The sequence below is a fragment of the Cebus imitator genome, unplaced genomic scaffold (assembly GCF_001604975.1).
Source record: "Cebus imitator isolate Cc_AM_T3 unplaced genomic scaffold, Cebus_imitator-1.0 Scaffold191, whole genome shotgun sequence".
Classification (NCBI taxonomy): Eukaryota; Metazoa; Chordata; class Mammalia; order Primates; family Cebidae; genus Cebus; species Cebus imitator.
Window position 1 is genome coordinate 2,991,923 of NW_016107506.1, and position 27,922 is coordinate 3,019,844.

Below are 27,922 nucleotides of genomic sequence, written 5' to 3' on the forward strand. Positions count from 1 at the left end.
ATACAATAAACCAGCTTAGCTACCTGGCTTTGCAAATGAATTGTACTAAAAATACAAAAATTAGCTGGGCACGGTGGCATGTTCATGTAATCCTAGCTACTTGGTAGGCTGAGGCAGAAGAATCTCTTAAACCCAGGAGGCAGAGGTTGCAGTGAGCTGAGATTGCACCATTGCACTCTAGCCTGGGTGACATGACTGAAACTCCGTCTCAAAAAAAAAGCTCTTCTTTTCCACTCCCACTGCTTCACTTGACTAGCCAAAAAAAAAAAAAAAAAAAAAAAAAAGCTCTTATTTGCTGCTCTGCCATTCAACATAGGAAACCTTTAGTCTTACGTGTTAAGATTCTCTACAAAGGGATTGTCTACAAATGCAGCCCTTCAGAATAGTGATCAACCCTTCAGAATAGTGATCAACATCCCCTGCCTGTCTCTTGAACCCTGTGTGACTATAAACCAACAAAGAAATGTGGAATTGCCATTGTGCACAAACATTACTTCAAGTTGGTAGAGAAAATCTCCAGTGATCACTTCCCTGCTCGGAGACCACTGACTCTGTGGGCATAAGCATCATGATTAAGACATGAATAGTATAGCTGTTTTGCAGAGTGAATCTTCTCATTGTTCCTTGTCCTTCTTCTATGAAGGAATGGGTTGTTCTTAATATTTTTCCAGTATACCTTGGCTACTGGTAAACAAAGTCAGATTTTACATTCAACCTTAGTAACACTATCAGCTCTCATAATTTTCATTCCATAACTTTGTTTCCACAAATATTAAGTATTTATAGCGTGACAGATACTTGAACTACAGAAATGAAATAAGCCATATAACTAACTGGTTTATATGAGAGCTCTCTCTTTCTTCCTTCTTTCCATGGTTCTGATTTTCAAATTTATTAACCTTATGAAATAAATGTCCTTCTTTTTTTTTTTTTTTTTTAAGACAAGGTGTCTCTCTGTTGCCCAAGCTGGAGTGCAGTGGTGTGACCTCAGCTCCCTATAACTTCTGCCTCCTGTGTTCAAGCAATTCTCATGCCTCAGCCTCCAAAGTAGCTAGAATTACGGGTGGTTCCTACCACGCCCAGCTCATTTTTGTGTGTGTATGTGTGTATTTTTAGTGGAGATGGGGTTTCACCATATTGGCCAGGCTGGTCTCGAACTCCTCACCTCAAGTGATCCACCCACCTCAGCCTTCCAAAGTGCTAGGATTACAGATATAAGCCACTGCACCCAGCCTGAAATAAATATTCTTTTAAAAACAGTTCAAAAAATTCTAGAAAGAAATAGAGTATGTATAAATTTTATTTGGTTTTAATATTTAAAAAGCAAATCATTGATATCCCCCCAAATCCTAAAATGAGATAGATTCTTTCCAGAAATTACAGATGTTCTTGAAGAATCATTCTGATTGAATGGGAGGAAAAAAAAAAAAAAAAAAAAGGAAGAGAGGGCTGGGCACGGTGGCTCACGTCTGTAATCCCAGTGCTTTGGGAGGCCAAGGTGGACAGATCACGAGGTCAGGAGATAGAGACCATCCTGGCCAACATGGTGAAATCCCATCTCTACTAAAAATACAAAAATTAGCTGGGTGTGATAGAGTGTGCCTGTAATCCCAGCTACTCGGGAGGCTGAGACAAGAGAATCTCTTGAACCAGGGAGTGGGATGTTGCAGTGAGCCGAGATAGTGCCACAGCATTCCAGCCTGGTGATGGAGTAAGACTCCATCTCAAAAAACAAAAAGCAAACAAAAAACAGAGAGACAGAGAGGGGTGGGGNAAAAAAAAAAAAAAAAAAACCTTAACTATACACCAGCTTGGAAATTTGGTAGAAAGACAGTTATCCATGAAATTGGATCATGAGCATCGTAACATTTCCTGAGGACAAACTACTGCATTTGTGTAATTCATTGGAACACTCTTTATGCCTGTGACTTGCAGAAGAATTGCTATTAAATGAACTTGCCTTTATGTCTCCACAGAAATCCTTTTCAGCCCGAGCTGTATCCCGCTCCCATCAAAGGGCAGAACACATCTTAAAGAACTTGCAGCAAGAGGAAGAAAAGAAACGTCTTGGTCGAGAAGCCAGTCTCATTACCGCCATCCCCATCACCCAGGAGGCTTGCTATGAGCCCACATGCACGCCTAACTCAGAGCCGGAAGAAGAAGGTGCACTCTGTACACAGGACTTCTTTGGGGGCTGGGTCTCAGGGAAATAACCTGGTTTGAAATAAACATTGACAGTTTTATGTGACATGAGGTGATATGCCCCCTTCCATCTCTCTCTCTCACTTCCTGACACCAACGAAATAAAAAGTTGTTTTCTGAAATTTAAAGTTAACCATTTTCAGAGGAGAACATTAGTTACATTAAATGAATGATTTGGGGAACAGCTGAATCCAGAATGTTTATTAAAGTAAATGCAATCTCTTTCATTAACTACTTTCAAATTTCACAAGTGCAGTTTGTCAGTAGGTATCAAAAATGATTAATTAATCATTCTGGATCAAATGATTCTCTGGCCTGCCTTTTTAAAAACTTAGAGGCAAATTTTCTGTCTTTCCTCTGTAGGACTTTTTTATTTTTATTTTTCCTTTTCTAAGTACACTCAAAATTATTTAAGCCTTATGGTCTGAGAGCAGTATGAATTTGTGATACAATAACAACTATAGTTGTGAAAATGGTAACTGTTTTGTCATAAAGCCAAAGTTCACATTCCCCATTTTGTTTGCTAGTAGAAGAAGTCACCAATCTGGCATCCCGCCGACTGTCTGTGAGCCCGTCGTGCACCTCCAGCACTTCCCACAGGAATTATTCCTTCCGCCGCGGGTCAGTCTGGTCAGTGCGTTCAGCTGTCAGTGCTGAAGGTATGTCCTCTTGCATACATTTTCTTGATTTCTCCTGACTTACTTGTTTTGAAACACTTTCCAGTTAATATCATTATCTCATTTGATTACATTGTCTTCATTAAATAACTTGTCTCATGACTTGACAATTAAAAAAAAATAGAGTGGCATCCTTTAAAAAAACTGTTGTTGATTTACCTCAGCAGTTGTCATCTTTCAGTTGGCCCTATTTAAATTACATTGCATGTAATCATATTGCTGAGTGTTCAAAATACATTATTCTAGGCAGTTCATGGTTTTCCACCTGGCTATATATTACAAACAACTGGGAAGCTTACGAAAAAAAAAAAAAGTTTCAACCACACCCAAGACTTAATCAAAATCTCTGAGGGTAAGACCCATCAGTGTTTTTAAAACCTCCTCAGCTGATTTCAGTGTCTGTCACTAGGTTGCTTTAAGATGCTGTTCTTAAATAATTCTTAAGTTATTTAACATAATTTAACAATCAAAAGAAGACCAAAGCTTATGCTATTTCTGTAATGAAGTCTGAGTCTTCATGTGGACGGGGTGGGGGGGTCAGGGACAATGCCTGTCAGGTCCAAACATTTTAAAATTATCCTTTCAAAATGATGAACAACTATCTGGGACTCACTGCTTCATAATTACACAAATTTCATTACTTACTTATGAAGACATTGAAAAGACACACAGAAATTAAGCAAATAGGCTAGTGGTTCTCAACCCTACAACTCTGGGGAACTTTGAATGCTAATTAATCACAACATATGTGTACGGGGTTCAAGGTATATCTACATTTTTATAACACCTCTATTGAGATATAATTCATATACCATAAGATCTACCCTTTTGAAGTATACAACACACTAGATTTTAGTACATTATATAGTGTGCAACCCTTACCACTATCTAATTTTAGAATATTTTTATCATCCTTAAAAGGAACCCCAAAGCTATTAAGTTAGTCCTCATCCACTGCTTTCCTCAACCCCTGGCACAAACTAATCTCCTTTCTGTTTCCGTGGATTTGCCTACTTTTCACAGTACATATAATGGAATCATACAGTATGTGACCTTTTGTGACTGGAGTCTTTTACTTAGCATATTTTAAAGGTTCATCCATGTTGTAACATGTATCAGAGTTTCATTCTTATTACTGGTGAATAATATTCTGTGGATATAACACATTTCATCAATTCATCAGTAAACAGACATTCGAGTTGTTTCCATTTTGGGCTATTAGGAATTATGCTGCCATAAACAGATGTGTACGAATTTTTGTGGAAAAAAAAAAATCATCAAACTATTTTCCAAACTGGTTGTACCATTTTACATTCCTACCAAAAAGTATGAGAGCCCCAATTTCTTCAGTTTCTTGCCAACAGTTGATATTGCCTGTTTTTGATTCTGTTTTAATTTTAATCATCCCTGTGGGTATAAAATAACAGTGTGATTTTTGTTTTCATTTCCCTAATGACAAATGACATGGAGCATCTTCTCATATGCTTATTGACTACACATATATCTTCTTTGTAAAATTGTTCATTCAAATCTTTTGTCCACTTTAAATTGGGCAATTTGTTTTTTAACCATTATATTACAAGAACTATTTATACATTCGGATATAAGTCGCTTATCAGATACATGATTTGCAAATATTTTCTCTGATTTTGTAGTTTTTTACTTTTTTTTTTTTTTTTTTTTTTTCTTAAAGCAAACCTGTTAAGCTTTATTAGTTAGTTTTTTTCAGCTTTATTGAGGTATAATTGACATGTAAAAATTGTGTTATTCAAGGTATACAATGTGATATTTTGATATCACAAAATGAAATAATTTCCGCAGTCAAACTGCTAATTAACAAATCCACCTCACAGTTACCTTCCCCCCATCCCACCCCATGGAGAGAATACTTAAGATCTACTCTGTTAGCAAATTTCAAATATGCGTTATTTTTAACTATAGTCACCATGCTGTACATTAGATCTCTGAAATGAATTCATCTTGAAACTGCAAGTTTGTACCCTTTGACCAATATCTCCTCATTTTCCCCACTCCCTGACCCCTGGTAACTACCCTTCTACTCTGTTTCTATTGAGTTTTACTTTTTAAAATTCCATATGTGAGATAATGCAGTATTTGTCTTTCTTTGTTGGGCTTATTTCACTTTGTTCTCTAGGTTCATCCATGTTGTTGCAAATGAAAGAATTTTCTTCTTTGTCCAGGCTAAATAATATCACATATATCTGTATACAGGCATACCTCATTTAATTGCAATTCACTTTATTGCACTTCTCAGATACTGTATTTTTTGAACAAATTTAAGGTTTGTGACAACCCTGCCTGGGGCAAGTCTGTCAGTGCCATTTTTCCAACAGTATTTGCTCAATTTGTGTCTCTTGTGTCACTTTTTGGTAATTCTCACAATGTTTCAAACTGTTATATTTGTTATGGTGATCTGTGATCAGTTTTCTTTGATGTTACTACTGTAATTGTTTTGGGGCACCACGAATCATGTCTTTTTGCTTTCTTCACTTAATCTTAGCCAAAAGGCCGAGAATCGAGTGTCATTTTTACTTTCTTAAAGGTAACTTTGAAGCACAAAAGTTTTTTATTTTAATTAGGTCCAATGTGTGTGTTGTTCTTTTGTCATTTGTGCTTTTAGTGTTATATCTAAGAAATAATTGTCTGATCCAAAGTCGCTAAGATTTACTCCTGTGTTTTCTTCTAAGAGTTTTAGTATTTATATTTAGGTGTGTGATCAACTTTGAGTTAATATTTGTTATGTTATGAGTTAGAATTTTGCACACAGTTAATTAGCTGTCCCAGCACTATTTATAGAAAAGACTATTTTTCCCCATTGAATTTTCTTGGCACCTTTGTCAAAAATCAACTGAACGTAAATGTAGTAGTGTATTTATGGTCTTTCAACTCTTTTCTACAGATCAGTGTGTCAATCCTTTGTCAATGCTATTAAATCTTGATTACTCCAACTTTTTAATGTTTTTAAATTGGAAAGTATCAGTCCTCCAACTTTGTTTATCTTTTTAAAGATTATTTTGTCTATTCTTGGTCTCTTGCATTTCTATATAACTTTTAGGATCAGCTTTTCAGTTTCATCAAAAAAGGTAGATGATATTATAATAGGAATTTCATGACACTGAATCTGTAGATCGATGAAGAACATATTAAGTATTCTGACCTGTGAATGTGAAATGTCCATTCACTTATGTCTTTAATTCATTTCAACAAGGAATGTAGTTTTCAGTGTACAACTTTTGCACTTCTTTTGTTGAATTTATTCCTAGGTATTTTATTCTTTTTGATGCTATTAGATATTGAATTCTGCTTCTAATTTCATTTTTGGATTTTTCATTGCTGGTGTCAAGAAATGGAATTGATTTTTGTATATTAATTTTTTATCCTGCAACCTTGATGAAATAGTTTATTGGTTCTAATAGTTGCCTATGAATTTCTTAGAATTTTTCATATACAAGATTATGTCATGTGCAAATACAAATAATTTCACTTCTTTTTTTCTAATCCAGGTGACTTTTATTTCATTTTATTGCCCAATAGCACTGACTAAACCTTCAGTAAAATGTTAAACAGAAGTGATGAGAACAGACATCTTTGTCTTGTTCTTGATCTTAGAGGGGAAGCATTTAGCCTGTCTCCATTAAGTATGATGTTAACTGTAGATTTTTAATAAATGCCCTTTATCATATTGAGAAAGTTCGTTTCAATTCCTAGTTTTTTTAATGACTTTTATCATGAAACAGTGTTTTGTCAAATGCTTTGTCTGCATCTACTGAAATTCTTATGTGTTTTTTCTTTGTTTTATTAATATGGGTTATACATTGATTGATTTTAATATGTTCAACTACCCTTGCATTCCTGAAGCAAATCCCACTTGGTTATAGTATTTAATCCTTTTATGTGGTTCTGGGTTTTGTATGCTAAGATTTTTTTGAGAATTTATGCATCAATATTTTATTTCTTATGATGTTATTGTCTAGTTTTGGTATCAGAGTAACACTGGCTTCATAAAATAATTTGGGAATTGTTCCTTTCCCATTTATTTATTAGAAGTGTTTGTGAAGAATTGGTGTTATTTTTTTTTTATTTTTCTTCTTAGTAGATTTGTCCAATAAAGTCATCTGGGCCTAGGCTTCCCTTTGTAGAAAGTCTTTGTTACTATATCAATCTCTTTGTTTGATACAAATCTATACAAATTATCTATATTTTTCCTATGCAACCCCTATAGTTTGTGTCTTTCGAGGAATTTTTTTATAGAAAGTTCCGCATGCATCTAGTATGAAGTCAGGACTGAGAAAAACAGGATAAGTCTCTTACCCTCTAGTCCTTCATAGGCCTTCTGAAATCTCAAATAGTCATGTAAGTTGCAATATGAGAATCAAACACTCACAGTCCTTTAGTACTTTAGAAAAATGACATGTATATTTTTATATTAATAAGCTGTTATATACCTTTTGTACCTTCATTGCCTACTAAATCTAAACTGTTTCATTTATTCCTATATGCAGTTATATTTATTATTATATTTATCAACGAGGATGAAAACATTAATATGAGTGGGCTATGTTATTCTTATCCTAAATGTGTGTTTGCTTCTACCCCATATTACTGCTTACCAGCTCTCACACACTCACATGCACACAAGTTGCATATATGAAAAATGTCTTAGTCTCTGCTTAGAATTTTATCTTCATTGATTTAATATTGTGAACAGATACACCTGTCCCAGAATGTCTTCCTTTGCTTCTCTAACAAACAAGAAGAATAATGGTTGTTGGAAAGTGGGCTGGTTTTGTTGTTTGTTATAGAATGAAGAGTCACTTTGTGTAACCTCATCTTTTTAAAAAATTTTGGCATTTTCTCATTGCTAGGATTATACTGTTAAATAAGTAGGCCTTGGACTGAGAAATGTTTCATTAAAATTACATTACTGAGGCCAAATGTAGTGGCTTATGCCCATAATCCCAGCACTTTGGGAGGTGGAGATGGGAGGATTGTTTGAGCCCGGGAGTTCAAGACCAACCTGGGCAACATAGTGAGGCCTCATCTCTACAGAAAAATAAAAAAATTAGTCAGGTGTGGTGGCACACCTATGTGGTCCCAGCTACTCTGAAAGCTGAGGCAGGAGGATCTCTTAAGCCCAAGAGGTTAAGGCTGCAGTGACTGGTGATTATGCCACTGCACTCCAGCCTGGGTGACAGAGTGAGTCCTTATCTCAAAACAAAAATAACAACAAAGAATTACATTACTGAGAAAAGCACCCTGATTTTGTCTCCCGTTTTAGATGAGGAACATACCACTGAACACACGCCAAACCACCATGTGCCTCAGCCCCCACAAGCAGTGTTCCCAGCATGCATCTGTGCAGCAGTACTTCCCATTGTTCATCTGATGGAGGATGGTGAGGTGCGGGAAGATGGAGTAGCAGGTACAGTTTTGAGCAATTGGATCATCAGTGATGTTCTTAAGCTATTCATCTGATAGAAGACAGTAGGTTGCTCTTAAACACATTATCTGCTGACCACATGTTGAGCTGTTTTATGCATATATTATAATTATAGATTTGTAACATACTGTGCTAACACTATCACTCTCTCCAATTCCTTCTCCCACTACCTTTATGAGCAAATAAATTTCATTTAAAATAGGTAGTTAGGTTCAGGAGCATTGTTTGTGACCAGAGAACAGAGCAACACTTATTTAGCCACATAGAAATCAAACAGTGACTTTGGCCACCTTAGAAATCTTAGCTCTTAGCTTGACACCACTAATACTCTCTTTCTTACATGATTACCTTTCCAGATGTACTAACTATCTAAAGAGAATAATTGCAAAATGAAATGATAAACTAAGGGAAAAGATGAGTAACATATGTGACAGACAAAGGCTAATTTCTTAATGTTACATTTTAAAAAGCTCTTATAACTCATCAATAATTTTTAAAACCCCAGTAGAAAAATGGGCAAAGGATATAAGCAGGCAATCAAATGGCTAGTAATACCTGTAAACAACTTTGTTGTTTAAAACAGTAATTAAATCTTACATTTCAGCTACAAAGTTGGCAAAGATTATTTTAAATGAAAATATCTATTGCTGGTGAAAAAAAGCATCCTTATACCTTGCTGATGAAATATAAAACTCTGTACAAGCATTCTAGAACAGAGTTTCATGTTATGTATCAGAAACCTTAAAAGTGTTTTTGATACAGATTTGGCTTCTAGCAATTTCCCAAGACAATCATGAGGGCTGTATAAAGGACATTGTACATTGAACATTATTTAAAATAAAAAAAAAATTAGAAAGACTTGAAATGCCTAACAATAAGCAATTAGTTAATCATAATACCTCCATATGATAACATTCTGTGAACACTGGAATTGCATTCTAGATGAATATAAAGTGTGTTAATATATTGCTAAGTAAAAAACTGAATACCAAAGAATATTTTCTATATATGGTACTATTTTAAAATACATATAAGTAGACCGGGCACTGTGGCTCATGCTTGTAATCCCAGTACTTTGGGAGGCCAAGACAGGTGTATCACTGGAGATGAGGAGTTAGAGACCAGCCTAGGCAACTTGGTAAAACCCTGTCTCTACAAAAATGCAAAAAAAGCCAGGCATAGTGACACATGCCTGTAATCCCAGCTACTCAGGAGGCTGAGGAAGGAGAATCACTTGAATCTGGGAGGCAGAGGTTGCAGTGAGCTGAAATTGCACCACTACACTTCAGCCTGGGCAACAGAGTGAGACTCCATATAAAAAAAAACAAAACAAAACACGTAAGTATACATTTCATGTATATGAAAGGACATGCTCCATACTGTTAACAATTGTTTCTGTGATAGGTAAACTTTCCAGTCTTATTTTTCTATTTGTGGTTTTTTGTATTTTTCATGTTTTAAGCATGAAACTGTATTACTTAAGCAATTAAAAATATGAAAAATTTTTTTTTCTTTTTTTTTTTGAACCCTGAAGCATGGATTTTTATGCTATAAAAATATGAAAAATTTTAAAGTTTTAATTGACACATAATAATTGTACTTATTTACAGGGTATAGTGATATTTCAATACCTATATACAATGTATAATGATCAAATCATGGTAATTAGCATATCCTTCACCTCAAACAATATTTCTTTGTGTTGGGAACGCTCAAAATTCTCTCTTCTAGCTATTTTAGAATATAAAATAAATTATTGTTACCTATAGTCACCCTAAAGTGCTAAAGAACAATGGAACTTATTCCTGCTATCTAGTTGTAATTTTGTATCCATTAACCAACCATTCCCATGCCTCCTTCCCACCTCCCCTTCCTCTGCTCTGGTTAGCACTATACTACTCTCAATTTCTGAGAGATCAACTTACTTAGCTTCTACAAATGAGTGGAAACATGCAATATTTATTTTTCTGTGTCTGGGTTATTTCACATGTAAAGATATTTTTGCAATCAATTTCAACCTGAGAAAAACACACCTATTTTAATTAGTTATAGAGACATATGAAAGCTACTGCTCTGGATTTATATTTTTGTTAATGTTATTTATATGTCTCTTCATTTCAATTGCATGGTTTGTTCTGAATTAAAAATTGGTATGATTTATTTGAGTAGAGGCTAAATAGTAAATTTATGCTAAATTCTGTATTTCTACTTTAGAAAATCAGCGGAATTGGGAAACACGTTCAGACTAAAGATTATTCAGTGTTTTACCCACCTGCTTTCATAGTCTGGGCACTTCTAGACCGTCTTAGCCTGACCACCTTCCTCAAAGAAGTAGCACTTTGTTTCTCATTAGGATTAATTTTTATTCTTAAGACTCCTCATTAGAAGTGAGAACCTAATTGTTACTGGCTCATCTACTTTATCTTGCTGAAGGAGATACTGTTTGAAGCATTCATGTGGACAGAAAAAAAGTCTCCAATTCATGTGCATTGTAAACCAAAACATATTTTCAAACACCAAATAATCTTTCATAGTTTCTCCATAAAATAAATAATAAAATATGAATGTAATTTAATAAGTGCTTGCTACTGCTATCATTGGGTGATTTCCACAGCAAAGACAACTGCATATATTCACAAAGATATTCTTTGCAAAAACATTGCTGAAATCTAAAGATGACTCCTACACTTTTGGTAACCTGTTCTTTACATGTGAAAATGTTCAGAGACAACAACGAAGAGAACAAATATCTACCTTTCAAAAGAAAAAAGAGTTCACAGAGCCTTTTTAAGGCAAAAAGGAGAGACTAAATCTTGTAAATTGTCAAATACTTTATCTCATAGACTTATCTCCATTTAAGATGAATGTTCAACTTTCTTTCTCTTCTGAAGTGAGTGCTGTGGCTCAACAAGTCTTATGGAACTGTCTAATTGAAGATCCATCAACAGTTCTTCGACATTTTCTGGAAAAACTGACCATCAGCAATAGACAAGTAAATTCCTCTTCCTTTTTAATGTAGCTCTGTGGCTACAAATGTGAACACTGTTAAAATCATGCAAAGACCTTTATAGTGCGGTGCATGCAACTCAGTATCCTCCGATACACAGCCAATAAGTACTTTTTAAAATAATGATAGTTATGAGCAGTACTTAACTTTGCTTTTTTCTTTTTAATTTCCCCATTAATTCATGTTTCTATATATGTATATTACTTTGCTAGTGAGAATCCTAATGTACTGCAATAAATTAGATATAATGTTCTTACTATTGGGTACAGTCATTAAATTCTGATTTCTTGGCAGTCTGATGCAGGTATGATTATTAGGACATGTTAAATTTTTTTATTAACCAAAATCCTAATTTGTCAGACCACCCTGTAAGAAGAGCATACCAAATAAAATTAGTTTTTGGTAACCCCAGCACTTTGGGAGGCTGAGGCAGGTGGATCACCTGAGGTCAGGAGTTCAAGACCATCCTGGCCAACATGGCCTGTGTCTATTAAAAATACCAAAAATTAGCCAAGGCATAGTGGTAGGTTCCTGTGATACCAGCTACTCAGGAGACTGAGACAGGAGAATTGCTTGAACCTGAGAGGCAGAGGTTGCAGTGAGCTGAGATCACGCCATTGCACTCCAGCCTGGGCAACAAGAGCAAAACTTTATCTCAAAAAAAAAAAAAAAGTATTTTTTTTTTAGCAATGACAAAATACAGTGATGATTAAAAATTATTTCTTCATTTCTATGCTGTAGTCATATTCACTGGAAGGTTAAGTTTAGTTTCTGAAAGGTAAAGTTAATTACAGACATTTCAATCTATCCTCTCATAACCTCTTTTTCTCTTTGACTCAAAACCTAGAAAGCAGAATTAGGATGTTCACAAAAACCTGGTTTGCTTAATGATTTTTCCACATAGGTCCTCCTCACATTCCCATAATATCAGGCTACCATGGCCAATAGAGTTAACTAAACATACAGCTTTCCTGTTACTTGCCTGTTACCTACACACACAGTGTCCATTAAAAAAAAAAAAGGTTCTTTACTGCTCAGTGATTTTTATGTGTTAGCTCCTAGGATAAAGGTGTTCCAGATGGTTTAAATACTGCTTAACAAGTATCACATATGCTGTATTAAAATGTTGAACATAACTAAAATCAATATGTAGGAAAAAGTAAGAAAAATCTCTCCCCCAATCCCAAATTTTCAAGAAGTTAATTTTATTTTCTACAGCATGGCAGCTGAAGGAAACATTAAAAATTCTGTTCTTTTTTCAGGATGAGTTAATGTACATGCTGCGCAAACTTCTCTTGAATATTGGAGACTTTCCTGCTCAGACATCTCACATCCTATTCAACTATTTGGTGAGTTATAAAACTTCATTTCCAATTACGAAGGAGCACCATGATGAAAAGGTCTTAGGAGATTTTTTTTTCAATAAATTTCCATTAATTACATGACAAAAGGCAAATCCTGGTCAACTAAATTCACCTACACTTCCCTATACTTTTGCCAAGCAGGGAAGCCCCTGCCTGGGAAACTTTTTGGCAAATGGAGGGCAACTAATATAAATGTCAGTTTCCTCTCTGTCTTCCTTTAGCAATAAATAACTTCCTTACATTTGTTATTTTGATTTTCTGTTTAGAAAACTTATGTGTTATTTTAGTATTTTTTCTCTTTTCCTATCTCTATGTTTAAACATACACACACACACACACACACACATACACACACACACACACACACACACACACACACACACACACAGATGCAACTATTGTCCTAGATGGAAAGTTTTTGTGTATGCATTTTTCCATGGCAACTGTCTGTGACAGTTGTTGTGTTGTTGTTGTTGTTGTTTGAGATGGAGTCTCGCTCTGTCACCATGTTGGAGTGCAGTGGTACAATCTCGGCTCACTGCAACCTCTGCATCCCAGGTTTAAGCAATTTTCCTGACTCAGCCTCCCAAGTAGCTGGACTACTAATTTTTGCATTTTTAGTAGAGACGGGGTTTCACCATGTGGGCCAGGATGGTCTCAATCTCTTGACCTTGTGATCCACCCACCTTGGCCTCCCAAAGTGCTGGGATTACAGGCATGAACCACTGTGCCTGACCCTATGACAGTTTTAACTGCCCTGACAGTTCTTTCCTGATGCTCTGAGACTTACCAATCTCTTCACATTTTTTTTTATACCCCAAATTAATATGCAATTTGGGGACTAGAACCTGATGACTACTCCTTGAACTGCCCTGTAATCCAGGCATACAAGTAGCCAAATTAATGTCTGTGCTGGCTGTACTCCTTCTTTCACCCTTACTAGTGCCAGGGAAATGGTTATCCTTATGCATATGCATCCCTAGCAGGGTGATAAATTTAACTCACACCACAACTCCCATGTGCAAAGAACATTTGTAATTCCTTTTTCTTGTCTAAGACTAGTTTGGTCATCTTCCTCCTGAGTGCCTACTTGCTGGTTGGCAAGGGAAAAAATATAAATAAATATCCAATCCAGATTTAAGTTCAGACTGGTACCAAAACATAAATAGTACTTTTTGGTGGTTTTCAGTCTCTCTTAGATAAAAATGCATAGTCTCTAGGAATTCTCCCTCCTTCACACTGCTGTTGTCTCTATAGCTAAGTGGAGTTAGGGAGGAAAAAGACCTTTGTTCCAAATCTCATCCCTTCCATTTTATCTGGGTCCTTTGTGAGACCATGTTCTTAGTCTGGCTGGCTGCTGGTTGCCTGATTAGGCACAAACGCAAGCCCATGGCTGCTGTCACTCAAAGCCTTTCTGCTCCTGGCAGTATTTGCTAAGTGACTCGACCTCGCCTCAGCTTCTGCAGGTGCTTTAGACCCCCTGAGTTCTTGCCATGAGTCCCATAGGCTCTAACATAAGAAGTCCACCAGCTACGGCATCCCACTCAGTGACAACAGCCTATGGCCATTCTACCTGGAAAGCTTTCCAGCCAAGCATCTACTACTTCTGGGTTTTGTCTATACCGCACAAAAACCAAAGGTGGACTCAGAAAACCAAATGTCAGGGCCTCCCTCAGTTTAAGTGTGTGCCCTGCCAAATTTACACTGCATACAGGCTGGTGTGGAAAGAGCCCAAATAGGGACTAGAGGCGAGAATGCCTTCAGTGTTTCTCTCGCTTGCCCGTGTACATGCCCCTTCCCTAGGTCACAGAATAGGAGAAATGTTTGCCCAGACCATTGCGCTCCTTTATTCTTTAGCTCTGCAACAAGAAAATATTTTAAAAGGAGCTTGATGCCTGGATAGTTTTAAAATAATAAATTTCCAAATGCTCGTGTTACAGAGATGCACTAACAAAATGTTGAGTAAATCTGCCATTTCAATCATTATTCTAGCGCACACGAGAAGGGCCCAGCTCATCATCCCAGAGATTACCAAGCTGCACTGACTGACAGGCATGTAGGTGGGAGAAAGAATCTGAGTTCTATGTTATTAATCATCTAAAAAATTGTTTCTTCTGATTGTTCAATGTACTTTAACTCACAGAACTTTCTATCTGGTCCTGTGTTTTATAAGTTTCTATTACAGGTGAGGCTTGGCCCTCCTTAGGGTGTCCAGCATTTAGAACCACAAAAACAGATTAGGTTTGTGATGCTGATTCCTTCAATATAACCAGAAAGACTTCCAGGACTACAAAATTTGTGAAGAAATAATAGCTAAAATCCATAAGAGAAAAAAGTTACATTATTTCTTTCTGAATATTTGCACATTATTGAATAGGACAATTGAAACTTATTTCATCAAATATTCCAATTACATTCAGTTCTTATTTCAATGTTTACAATGCTGAACATATTCTACCTCCGATTAACAAAAAAATATACTTCAAATGAGGCATTTTAGTTGTCAACTTTAAAATGTGCAAAAGAGCACACGGCTTTTCAAAATTACATTAGGAGACACACAAACAACACGGCTGATGTAATAATATGCACAACAAACCCCATGACACACATTTACCCATGTAACAAACCTGCATGTATATCCCTGAATTTAAAATAAAAAGACAAACAAACAAAAATTTTGAAGTTCACTGACTTAGCCAAGCAGAGTGCTCTTAGGTCTGAGAGACAGAATTTAAGCTGCAAATAGTGCATGGGCAAACTTCATATACAGATGAATTTTGGATGCCCTAAGTACCTAGCTACCAAGTGACATGATGCCTGGTGGGGGTGGGGGGGATGATCTGCTTTTTTTCTTAAGAATTTGCCATTTTAGTGATATATAAAAATGTACAGCAGCCTGTGTGGTCAGTTTTCCAGTTATGCCCTCTCCTGGTAACATTGAAAGTGTTAGAGAAGCATTTGAACGGAGAATATGAAGGCACAGAAGGAGATCGAGTTTAAAACAAGAAAAGCTAAGGAAATGAGAATGTGAGCACAGTATTACTGTGGCTTTGTGAACTCTTCTTGTCCTGACTTCTAGGTAGGATTAATCATGTACTTTGTGCGGACCCCCTGTGAGTGGGGGATGGATGCCATTTCAGCCACCCTGACATTCCTGTGGGAAGTGGTAGGTTACGTGGAGGGCCTCTTCTTCAAAGATCTCAAGCAGACAATGAAGAAGGAACAGTGCGAGGTGAAGCTCCTGGTGACCGCTTCAATGCCAGGTAAGCCACTACCACTTTTGGGTAACGCAACTATAAAAAAAAAAATTATAAATAGCCCTTTGAAAGACTAAGAGGCTCTTTCATTCATGAGAAAACGTTCAGAGTTCTTAACCCCCAGTATTGGGTGCTTCAAAGAATTTTTGTTTAATATAATCAGAAGAAATACAATAGACCCTTTAAAAAGTCAATAGTTGCCAGCTGAAAGGGAGACATCAGAACTGAGATCTGCATGAATCAGTCCTTGAAGGGCTGCCAAGGTTGAAGATTTATTTAAGTCTATCGCAGAGAGCCAGCTGAACTGAAAGCTTTTTTGAGTGAATTTTTGGCAGTGGAAGGAGAATAATATTGTTTGCATGGCATGGACTCCAGTCCTTTGTAAACTCCATGAGAGAGGGCTTTATGAAAAATTGGAAAAGGGAAGAGCAGGAAGAAGGAGAATTACAAAAGAACATGAAGCGTGATGTAAACTCAAGATACGGTTCCTTTTTCACTTCAAATAGCTTGTTTTGCCTTAAGACAAAGATTTTGACAATTCTTTATCCTTGTGCAGTGACTAAGAAAATTCGACATAATGCATGTATTGAAATAAAAGAGAAAGACAGAATTAAGTAGAGATGAGAACACAGGTTCTCGCAGCAAAGAAGCCTGCATTTAAATCATAGCACTGTCGTTTATTAGTCATATAACTAGTATTAACTGTGAAGGAGTACATCATTTATCAATTCTTTCTTTCCTCATGTGTAAAATAGGGATATAATTCGTACTTCCCAATTGTGAGGAATAAATGAGTTGAGATATGTGAAATACTTGCTGCCATACCTGGCTTATGATAAGCATTCAATAAATGGTAATTGTGTATGTATATGTTCTGTAGATTATCCAAAAAAAGTGATCAGTTTTTATTATAGCAAAGAAACTCCTATTGTTTTTTAACATACTTAAAAACAACTCACTAAAAATCAAGGCATATCATAATGTTCACAAAGATTTGTAATTACTGAATGAAGTAGAATAAATATTACCTCAATCAGCCAAGAAGAATACAGAAAATGTGGCTTTAAGCTACATTTCAGGTACTCATTTTGGTTTTGCTAATATTTCTGTTTTTATTTTCTTAACCTTTATTGCCTGGTCACCTCATCTAGAAAATAGGAATGTAATACTTGTTGCTATGCTTGAGGTTTGAATTCTAACTCTTCCACTAAATAAATGTGTCTCTTTGAGTAAGTTATTCCATTTTTCTTTTTCCTCATTTGTAAGATAAAAAGCATATTACCCATATCATGTGGTTGCTGTGAGATTTAAATACAATTATGCACATAAAAGACAGGTAGAAGTATTGGGAATTTAGCAGGTGCAGTGGCTCAACCTGAAATCCCAGCATTTTGGGAGGCTGAAGCAGGTGGATTGCTTGAGGTCAGGAGAAAGAGGCCAGCCTGGGCAACGTGGCAAAATCCCATCCCTACTAAAAATAAAAATGTACAAAAAGTATTAGAACTCCATACATGGTACCTATCATTTTTAATAAGTGAATATATTTAAAATATATATGTATTAAACTTAAACTTCCAGTTTAAAAATAAATAAAAGAAAATATATATGTAACCATGAATTAAGAATTGCAATTAACAGTAAAAACATCAGTTTATTGATAATATTTTAATGTTTTATGCTTTTAAATACAAATTTTCCCATAGTAAAATCAGTTTATTATTATTTTTATCTTTTGTAGGTACTAAAACCTTGGTAGTTCATGGACAGAATGAGTGTGATATTCCAACCCAGTTACCAGTCCATGAAGACACTCAATTTGAAGCCCTATTGAAGGTAGGAATGACTTTTAACAGAAACAATTTTTTAGGAACAATGCTTATGGTCACCTCACTGAAGATCCATTTTAGAATAAAATGGCATTTTTCTGTCTTTAAATGGATGGATGAATTTCTTTACTCTTCTAAAATCTGCTCCACTATTATTTTCTTATGATTTTTCTTTCCATTATTTTCCCCACTTCTACTGACTTTATTCGAGAAACTTTAAATAATCGAATTTTCAGGAACATAGTTCTGGGCCCAAATGTAAGTAGAAGAGACCTCTGGAAAAAAAACTTTTCCAAACTTGTGCATCTTATTTCAGTAGAAAGAGTGATTATTCCTCCTTTTGGCTTCACTCAAACATCTCCAGAGAATTGCTAAGACCCAACTTCAACAACTACTCCATTTTTATACTCACGATGAAAGGTAGGATAGCAGGAAGGCAAACAAAGTATATTCAAACGCTGCCTTCACCACAACCAGTGTGACCTAAATCAAGTGACAGGACTTCTCTAGTCTCAGTTTCATTTTCAACAGGACTGAGATACTAGTTCAGGTTATACAAGTTATCTACACCTAGTATACATTATATAATGTAAACAGTGCATGGTAGTTTATATTATTCCTAAATATTTCTCTAAACATGCTTTCTTCCTGATGCTGAGACCAGTAGGTGCCACTGTTCCTCCATAGTCCATCACTAAGTCTGAACTATAATTGTACATCTTTGGGCACTATGAGAGCAGACCGTTTATATCACATTATCAGTCTTTATCATACCATTCTTTGGATAACTCTGTTTGTGTATATATGCAGTCATGTATGTGTATGTATATATATGTGTGTGTGTATATGTACACACACACATATATATACACATATAAACACACACATATGTAATGTATATAATTTATATAAGATATCAATATATGTAAAATCCTTGCAAGAGTTTACCTTGTTTTTCAAAATTTGTATCTGTCAACTTACTACCTAGCTCATAATATCTTCTTGATAAACATTTATTAAAATTTGTTGCTATTGTTCTAGGAGTGTCTGGAGTTTTTTAATATCCCAGAATCCCAGTCAACACATTACTTTCTTATGGATAAACGATGGAACCTTATCCACTACAATAAGGTGAGACACCAGTAATGACACCCCCATTGAGTTATGCCAAACGCTCATCATGCCTTCCTGAAGGTGGCTCACAGTCAGGGAGGCATCACTGTTTAGAGGATAATAACAGTATGGCCACCTGGGTCACACCATCTTACTGTCAATGGGGCTTTCAACTGGCGACTTGCTACCCTTCAGTTTTCTTGTGTGTAAAATGAAGGTAATGATAATGGTATCCATGCTAGAGCAGTTGTAATAGTTAAATGAGATAAGCCAGATAAGACACTTAGTTATTGATCATTATTACATCTCAGTGAAAAATTACATTGCCCATATAATACCCTTGTGTGTCTATTTGGAAGCTGAATGCTGTTCTGTATCTCTTTTCTACCATATCAAGCATGACCATGGTGACCTGATCCAATGAGCAGAAGGGGCCTCAGGATGCCCACTGACATCACTTTACGGTGATCTTCCAGAGTATTGTTTAGTAAATCGCTTTTAGCTGCGTTTTTCCCGACATAGCATCCTAGTGCTTAGACTTTTGGGTAAAGACAAAATGAGAATAAATGTTTAATCTTTTAAACTCTTTTTTTTTTTTATCTTTTGTATAATCCACACAGACCTATGTTCGAGATATCTATCCTTTCCGGAGGTCAGTATCTCCCCAGCTGAACCTTGTACATATGCATCCAGAGAAGGGACAAGAGCTCATTCAGAAACAGGTGTCTGACCATATCAGTTTTATTCCACGGTTTTGTCATGTTGTTAAAGTAGATATCTGTTAATATGTTGCCAACTTTGAGATTCTATGATTCCATTATGAGCCTCTCTGGAGAGAGGAGCTGGTCCTTACTCAATAAATTGTTCCCAAAAATAGTGTGTTAAGATTTATAAATTGGATCATTGCATAAAAGTATCAAGACATGCTCATTTGGAGTAATGATGGATTATTGAGTATAAACAATAGAAATCTTCTAATTTATGTACCAATTATTTTCTAAATGTAAATTTTCATTTCACGTTTCTGTAAAATCGGATTGGAAACACCCATAATGTAGCTGTTTAAGTTATCCCAGTGGTTTATACTAGCAGGCTACAAAGTAAAAGAGGTCACTCTAGTATGCCTTTAAAAAAGTGTTAAACTAAAGTTCAAGGAATTGGACTTTGTCCCAGCTCTGCCTCTGACCAGGAATCTGACCTTGGGCATGTTATTAATTTCTCTTAAAACAGGAAGATATAGTCTAGCAGCTGTATTTAGGTTTAAGTTTGAAGAGCAGAAGAAAATTCATATCTAATCTCCAATCAGACTTCAAGCTTAAGGAAAGTCACTATTCTGCATGCAAAATATAGCTTTAGTACACAATTCTAAAAAGATACAATTTTAATATTACCTATTTATTACATTCATTTTTTAAAATAAAATTTCTAAAGAGTTTCAGGATACTTGATCATTTCAATTTTCTGTACATATCAAGGATAATAATTTGGCATCAGACTATCCAAAAATATATGAAAAGAGTGAGAATCACATAGAATTAGACCACTTAAGTAATTAAAAATATAGCTACCATTAACTGCCTACATTGTATTTAAAAGAAAGAAAATAGCGAACGTGTTGCAAGGTGTGAGATGTTGGGCAAAACTGTTAGATCTTAAATACCAAAAATTTCTGAAACAGTTCTCCGCAATTTATCCCAGCCTATGATTTTGGGATAAGACAATTAAAACCCTAATCAATAATGGTGCTTCCTGAGAGAGAGAGAGAGAGAGAGAGTGTGTGTGTTCATGTTTAAGAATATGTTCTCAAAGAATGCCATCAAATGGAGCTCTTGCTCTGAAACTTCAAGTTAGAGCTTTAAGACTTCTAAGTTCCTTGGGGAGATTATAACATGGAGGCCTTATGAGTCTGGCCCAGAAGTTTCCTCAGTAGCTACTCACTGCATATAAACTTCCTAATCATCAAGAGAAAAGGTCCTAAGAACCAAAAGCCCCATGTGTATTCCATCTACACTCAGGGCACCAATCAAGGACCTATGAGTTTCTATCCCAAGATAGGTTTTCCCTGAATCTCACTTCAGTCTTTTTGCTTTTTAAAGACAAACCCGAAACTCCCAGGAAAGAGCGTGAGGCATTGGTGGCAATGGTGGAAGCAACTGGAATGGACTGACTGGCTCCTTGTTAGTGAAGGTCTTCTATAGTATGGCATCCAAACAAATGGGCTCTATTTAATACTGAACTGTTCTTGACAATGCTTGCATTATGCACATCTCCAGCCTAAAACTCCATAAGGAACATTTCCTTCTCTAAAGTAGGCAGAAGGAAGTGAGAGGCAATTAAGTGTTGTTTGCTCTTTCTTGTGGTAAAGGGAAAAAAAACATTTCTCTCTCATTTCACTTTTCCCACTTTATCAACCCAGTTTGCCATTAAAGATTTTCCTTCAGTTTCTTCACTCTATAATTCTGGAGTTTCTAATTTTGCTTTTTGTCTCCTCCTGCTTCTGTTTCCCCAGGTGTTCACTCGGAAGCTGGAGGAAGTAGGGCGGGTGTTGTTTCTCATCTCCCTAACCCAGAAGATACCCACAGCCCACAAACAGTCCCACGTCTCCATGCTTCAAGAAGACCTCCTCCGCCTGCCCTCATTCCCTCGAAGTGCTATTGATGCTGAATTTTCACTCTTCAGTGATCCTCAAGGTATCAAACAAAGAAGCATGGCCTCTCTGGGGCTTTTTCTAATGCCCTTGTTTTGTCCTTAACTGGAGAGCATCTGAATCATCAGACACTGCTGTAAAACCAGTGGTTCTCAGACCTGAGTGTGCACAAGAGACCCCCTGAAGGACTTGTTGAAACCCAGATTGCTGGACCCCACCCTCCACCTCCGGGTTTCAGGATGGGGGCCAAGAACTAGCATTTCTAACAAGTTCTCAGGTGATGCTGATGCTGCTATCCCAAAGTTTGAGAACCACTGCTCTAAGCTAATCATCAGCAGTTGAAGCGTGGGTAGGATGGCGTTGTTAGGGTAGGGGAATACTTGAGTAAGCAAAGACCAGTATTTGTATGAAGTTCAAAAAGAGGCAAAACTCATGTAGGATGACAGAAATCAGAACAGCTGCCTCTGGACTTCGAGGGAATGAATTTCCTGGAAAGGGTCAGAAGGGCGATGAAAATTGTCTATATATTTATTGAGTGTTGCTTGCCTGAGTGCATAGTGCATATTTTTGTCAAAATTCAATGAACTACATTTAAGATCTGTGTATTTTACTCTAAATAATACCTCATTTGAGAGAAAGAGACAGAGTCACAGAAAGAGACCCACTTTGGAGCCTCATTCTGTTACTCAGTTATTAATTTGAGAAAATTTACTTAAATTAGCATCCCTATGCTTTATTGTCCTCACCCAGAAGCTTCAGACAGCTGGGGCAAGGTGACTCACGCCTGTAATTCCAGCACTTTAGGAGGCCCAGGTGGGTGGATCACTTGAGGCCAGGCATTCAAGACTAGCCTGGCCAACATGGTGAAACCCTGTCTCTATTTAAAATACAAAAAAAAAAAAATTAGCTGGGCATGGTGGCAGGCACCTGTAATCTCAGCCACTCAGGGATCTGAAGCATGAGAATCACTTGAACCCAGGAGATGGAGATTGCAGTGAGCCGAGATTGCGCCACTACACTCCAGACTGGGGGACAGAGCAAGAATCCATCTCAAAAAAAAAAAAAAAAAAAAGAACAAAGCTTCAGCTTCAGCAGGATTAGAAAGAACTCTAGTCTCTGACCATTAATTAAAGGATCAAGCAATAGTCTCATCCCTGCCATTTTCTATCTGGAATAATTTATTTTTCTCAAACCAACAGCTTATTAGCAGTAAAATGCTGCTAATGCCTGCCCTGTCTTACCCACAGTTAGTTAAAGAGGTGATGATGAAAGTCTACAGAGAAACCGGAAGTGCTGTATCAAGGCCAGTAATACTGTGCTGGAAAGCATTTCAGCAGATCTTCACATCCTGGAGCTGAAACAAACGGAGAACAGCAGTGCCTCGGGTTTGATCACCTCACATGCTGACAGGATTGGTGTGGGGCTAATTCTGTCTCTGCTGTTTCATGTTCTCACAGCTGGAAAGGAACTGTTTGGCCTCGACACTCTTCAGAAAAGCTTGTGGATCCAGCTCCTGGAGGAAATGTTCCTGGGCATGCCAAGCGAGTTTCCATGGGGAGACGAAATCATGCTTTTCCTCAATGTTTTTAATGGGGCTCTGATCCTCCACCCAGAAGACAGTGCCCTGCTCAGGCAGTACGCTGCCACCGTCATCAATACTGCGGTGCACTTCAACCACCTCTTCTCTCTCAGCGGCTACCAGTGGATCCTCCCCACCATGCTGCAGGTGCCCAGAACCTCCTCTCCCAACCAGAAAATTAGCATGAGTACTGCTCATGTCTAGCAGTTCAACCAGATCTATACTGAAACTCTTTAATGATGGAGTTATCATCTTCTTTTATGACAACAGAAGGCAACAAATGAAATACCCCCATAAATTTGCAAGAGTTTACAATATTCCTTTCTACCGTGAGAGCCCCCAGAATTGGGATATGCTTTCCCATTTCTTTTAGGACAGTGGTTCTTAAGGTGTAGTCTCTGGGCCAGCAGCATCAGCATCAACTGGAAACTTGTTGGAAATATACATTCTGACCACGTGTGGTGGCTCACACCTGTAATGCCAGCACTTTGGGAGGCCAAGGTGGGAGAGTCTCTTGAAGTGGGGAGCTCAAGACTAGCTTGGGCAAAATACCAAGACCCCATCTCTACAAAAGAATCCCCACAATTTTTAAGAAAAAGAAATGCGCATTCTTGGGGCCCATCTCATGTCTACTGAATCAGAAACTCAGAGATCAGCTCCCAGTAATTTGTGTTTTTAACAAGACCTTCAAGTGGTTTTGATGCCCTAAAACATGAGGCCCCTACAGGCCATGGACCAATACTGGTTTGTGGCCTGTAAGGAACCTCCACCCCTAGATTCTCATAGGAGCCAGAACCCTATTGTGAACTGTGCATGCGCGGGATCTAGGTTGCATGCTCCTGAATCTAATGCCTGATGATCTGAGATGGAAAAGTTTCATCTCAAAACCATCCCACCTGCCAACCCTGGTCCATGAAGTAATTGTCTTCCATGAAACCAGTCCCTGGTGCCAAAATGGTTGGGGACTGCTGTCCTAGAAAGTTTGAGAACCACTGTTTCTGAGTCACATGTATGGCAAGTGTTTAGCTGATGTTTCTCCCAAGAGATTCCCTGACCTCTAACTGAATAGAGATTTTCATAGACAGTAAATGTGGTGTGATGGGATTGGAGAAGGTAATTTAGCGGGAATAATTTTTATTTATTCATGTCTAATATATAGCTGACTATGTTTAGGAGTACGGAATAAAATCAGGTGGGCCCAGGGGTTCATCATAGTTCTTTATTTTTAAGGAAGTTTTTATAAAAATTATGAACACAGCCAGCACATAGTTATACAAAGTGAAGTTTGCTCAACCTATGGGGGTGAGAGAGTTACTATCACAAGACTCCACCATGTTTAGATAGTTGCAGTTTTCTCTATTTTTTAGTAACTTTTTTGTTTTTACTGATTACCAAAAGCAAGTATGTTCATTACAAAATTCAAAAGATAAAGCTTAAAGAGAAAATAAGGATCACTTAAAATCCTTTCTTCCAGGTAATCATTGTTTATACTTCCAAATCCTGGCACTCTTTCTCACACACACACACACACACACACACACACACACACACACACACACCCCACAGGATTATATTTTCAAGTTTTATTCCACGGTTTGCATGTACTACAATTCACTTAACCAACCAATATTTATGAATAAGTTGTTTCAAATTTTCCACCGTTAAAACCAATCTCGCAGCAGGCATTCTTATACATGCAAGTTTATACATATGTCTAGTCCTTTCCTTGAGATAAATTCCTAGTCACAAACTTTCTGGGAAAAAAGTATATTTAGATTTTTAGGATTTTGATGTGTATTACTAAATTTATCTGGAGGAAGTTTATGCCATTTTACATTCCTTCTCTACCAGTTTATGAAGTTAGCCATTTCCTCCACCCTTCCTATGACCATGAGTTTTAAAAACAAATACAACTTTGATACTTTATTAAGGCATTTTTTGAATATTGGGCGTTTTTCGTTAGGTGTACTCCGACTATGAAAGCAACCCCCAGTTGCGTCAAGCCATTGAGTTCGCCTGTCACCAGTTCTACATTCTACACCGGAAGCCCTTTGTGCTCCAGCTGTTTGCTAGTGTGGCCCCTCTCCTGGAATTTCCGGTAAGTAAGCTCTATGGGGGGAAAAAAAGACCAACAAAATGAGAAAAGCAAAAGTCATTTATTAGAGCTTACTGTGGCAAGGGAATTGGCTACCATCACTTGTGTTTTGGCAGAGATGCAAAGGCAGGCAGAGGAATGCAAAAACTGTATAGTGAAAAAAAAGTGATGCTGCAGTTATGCCCTAATTAAAGCTACTGGTGGAACTGCAGCTGAGCTAACTAGTACCGGGGCATCTTATACAATGGGTTGGGGTATATATTGGGCTTTCTCTTGTTTGTCCTAAGTTTGAAGCGGGGACAAAAATTAGGAAAGCTCTCAGTTATTTTGCAAGTCCTGGTTACTTTGGGTCAATTGTTACAGGGGTTATTGTTTGGCTACCACTGGAGCTAGTGGTCTGACTTCCTATAAGCCTGACTTAGGATGGATTCTTGGGCTGGTTATTACAGACAATGGGTTGGTTTCCTGAGCAAGTTTCTGCAGGTTGTGGGTTAAAGTTTTATTTTTATATGTGGTCTGGTCATTGTCAGTTTGTATATTCAGTTTCTCAGCTCTCTTCTTTAACCAATGGGACGTGCATGCCATAAATAATTTTTCTTTCAACAATTCTCTTCAACATTCCTCTTCAGCTTTCATCTCAGATCCTAACATGTAAATAGACCAACTCTCCAATTTTTAAATATTCAATTCATAAAAGAGATGGAAAGTAGGAAATGGTAAAAGGAAACTTTTCCAATTCTCATTCCTTTTTGTCACGCTTACCACCTACCCTGCTTTGTTTTTCTTTTTCTTCAGAGAATGTACCACCATATCACGTTATATGTATTTGTTTCATTAACATGAATTTCTACCACACTCAACCAACAGAATTTAATCTTCATGAAAACAAGATCTTTGCATGTTTTTGCCTTTTCTTGTTTGTTTGGCTTTAGTTATTGTCATATTGTTATTTTATTTGCATTTTGGTTTTGGTTTTCTATAACCTCAGTACATAGCCTGGTGCCTGGTACAGAAGAACTTCATAAGGATTTGTTATTTCAACGAATGATTCAAAGCCATTTTAAATAGATTTGAAATTATAGGTATCTCCTTGTAGAAATACATTATCAAAGAAGACCTGTGAAATTCCCAGGGTTGTTAGTTAAAATAAGCATATGTTCCCCAAACGTATTTGTAGTATTCAACCAATCAATTACAGAAATATCATTAGTTCTACTATCTTAGATTAAGGGAACCATTGATATGAACTTTTTGGAAGTTCATATATTGCTGTATTTTTATGAATTTTTATAAATACCTCTTTTATTCCAGATTAGAATTTAATAAATTCCTTAAAAGTCAGGTGTACCACTCCAAAATCATACCACAGCATTGCTGATGCAGAATTATATAAGCTGAATTCCAGACAGACATTGTACTTGTTTCTGGTGACAGTGTTTATAAAACTTGAATTCCTATCAAGCTATAATTGTACTGTGGTGGGAGTCAATAAACTAAAATTGTTTTTCTTTATCAGGATGCTGCCAATAACGGGCCCAGCAAAGGTGTGTCAGCTCAGTGCCTGTTTGACTTGCTGCAGTCCCTAGAGGGAGAGACCACTGACATATTAGACATCTTAGAGCTCGTCAAAGCTGAGAAGCCTCTTAAGTCATTAGGTAAATGCAAAACTTGCTTTGACATTCTTTTTCTCATTGCAGTTGTTAAATATAAATATATAAATCCCTAAAAGTAAAGAATTCTCTGCCATGAAAACTGTATTAAAATGATGCTCAGTAGACCACTGCTCCAGTACTGCAGTTTTCAGAAAGTTGGGTTATCTTGGGTAATTCTAAGTAAATAACCCTCCAAAATGGTCTTTTATTATCATGGAATGTGTAGAACTAGAGATAACTCAAGGGTAGAGCCTCATGTTTTACCTTAGACAATTTAAATGCCCTTCAATGTCGTCTATTATCTGAGACTTTTTTAAACACTCCAAAAAAGTACTTTTATTTTATATCTGATTGTTCAAAACTAGAAAACAGAATTTTATTCCCTTGAGATGAAGAAATTAATAGTTTTCACAGTTTAGGAATAAAATCTAACAATAAAAAGCTACAGTATATACTTGAATGATAACATTAGGAGTAATACATTCTTCTTTATCTCCTGCTGAATCCACTCTGATTGTGTGCCTTTACTTTTTGTTCCTTTAGATTTCTGCTATGGAAATGAAGATCTGACATTTTCTATCAGTGAGGCCATTAAGCTCTGTGTCACTGTGGTGGCGTATGCTCCTGAATCATTCAGAAGGTATGTGCAGCTCTTTATTCTGTGCCTCGTTATAAGTAAACATGACAAAGGAAATAAAATTGAATGAATATGAAGGTTATGCTGATTAATATTCGTCTGTAACATTCTGACAAGTAAGATTTTAAAAACTAAATTTAGGCCAGGTGTGATAGCTCATGTCTATAATCCCAGCACTTTGGAAGGCTGAGGCAAGAGGATTCCTTTAGCCCAGGAGTTCGAGGCCAGCCTGGGCAACATAGTCAGACCCTGTCTCTACAAAAAATTAAAAAATTAAAAATTAGCCAGGTGTGTTGGTGCATACCTATAGTCCCAACTGTTTGGGAGGCTGAGGCGGGAAGATTGTTTAATCCCAGGATGTCAAGGCTGCAGAGAGCTGTGATTGTACCACTGCACTCTAGC

The 27,922-nt window shown here is 36.8% G+C and overlaps 1 protein-coding gene across 12 annotated transcripts in view; it reads left to right on the top strand.

Moving 5' to 3' along the window:
- UNC80 (unc-80 homolog, NALCN channel complex subunit) overlaps positions 1-27,922 on the top strand; it is a 224,811-nt gene that overhangs the window by 145,921 nt on the left and 50,968 nt on the right. For 10 of the 12 annotated variants that reach the window (XM_037745098.1, XM_017546781.2, XM_017546788.2 and 7 more), the window contains 14 exons: positions 1,977-2,163; positions 2,730-2,861; positions 8,179-8,322; positions 11,232-11,332; positions 12,610-12,696; positions 15,794-15,977; positions 17,710-17,804; positions 18,839-18,928; positions 19,531-19,632; positions 21,420-21,600; positions 23,015-23,283; positions 25,100-25,234; positions 26,748-26,886; positions 27,427-27,523. In XM_037745098.1, the coding sequence (XP_037601026.1) occupies positions 1,977-2,163; positions 2,730-2,861; positions 8,179-8,322; positions 11,232-11,332; positions 12,610-12,696; positions 15,794-15,977; positions 17,710-17,804; positions 18,839-18,928; positions 19,531-19,632; positions 21,420-21,600; positions 23,015-23,283; positions 25,100-25,234; positions 26,748-26,886; positions 27,427-27,523 (1,943 nt within the window). The remainder of the gene's footprint in view (positions 1-1,976; positions 2,164-2,729; positions 2,862-8,178; positions 8,323-11,231; positions 11,333-12,609; positions 12,697-15,793; positions 15,978-17,709; positions 17,805-18,838; positions 18,929-19,530; positions 19,633-21,419; positions 21,601-23,014; positions 23,284-25,099; positions 25,235-26,747; positions 26,887-27,426; positions 27,524-27,922) is intronic. The other 2 variants (XM_017546782.2, XM_017546787.2) reach the window with 1 other exon arrangement.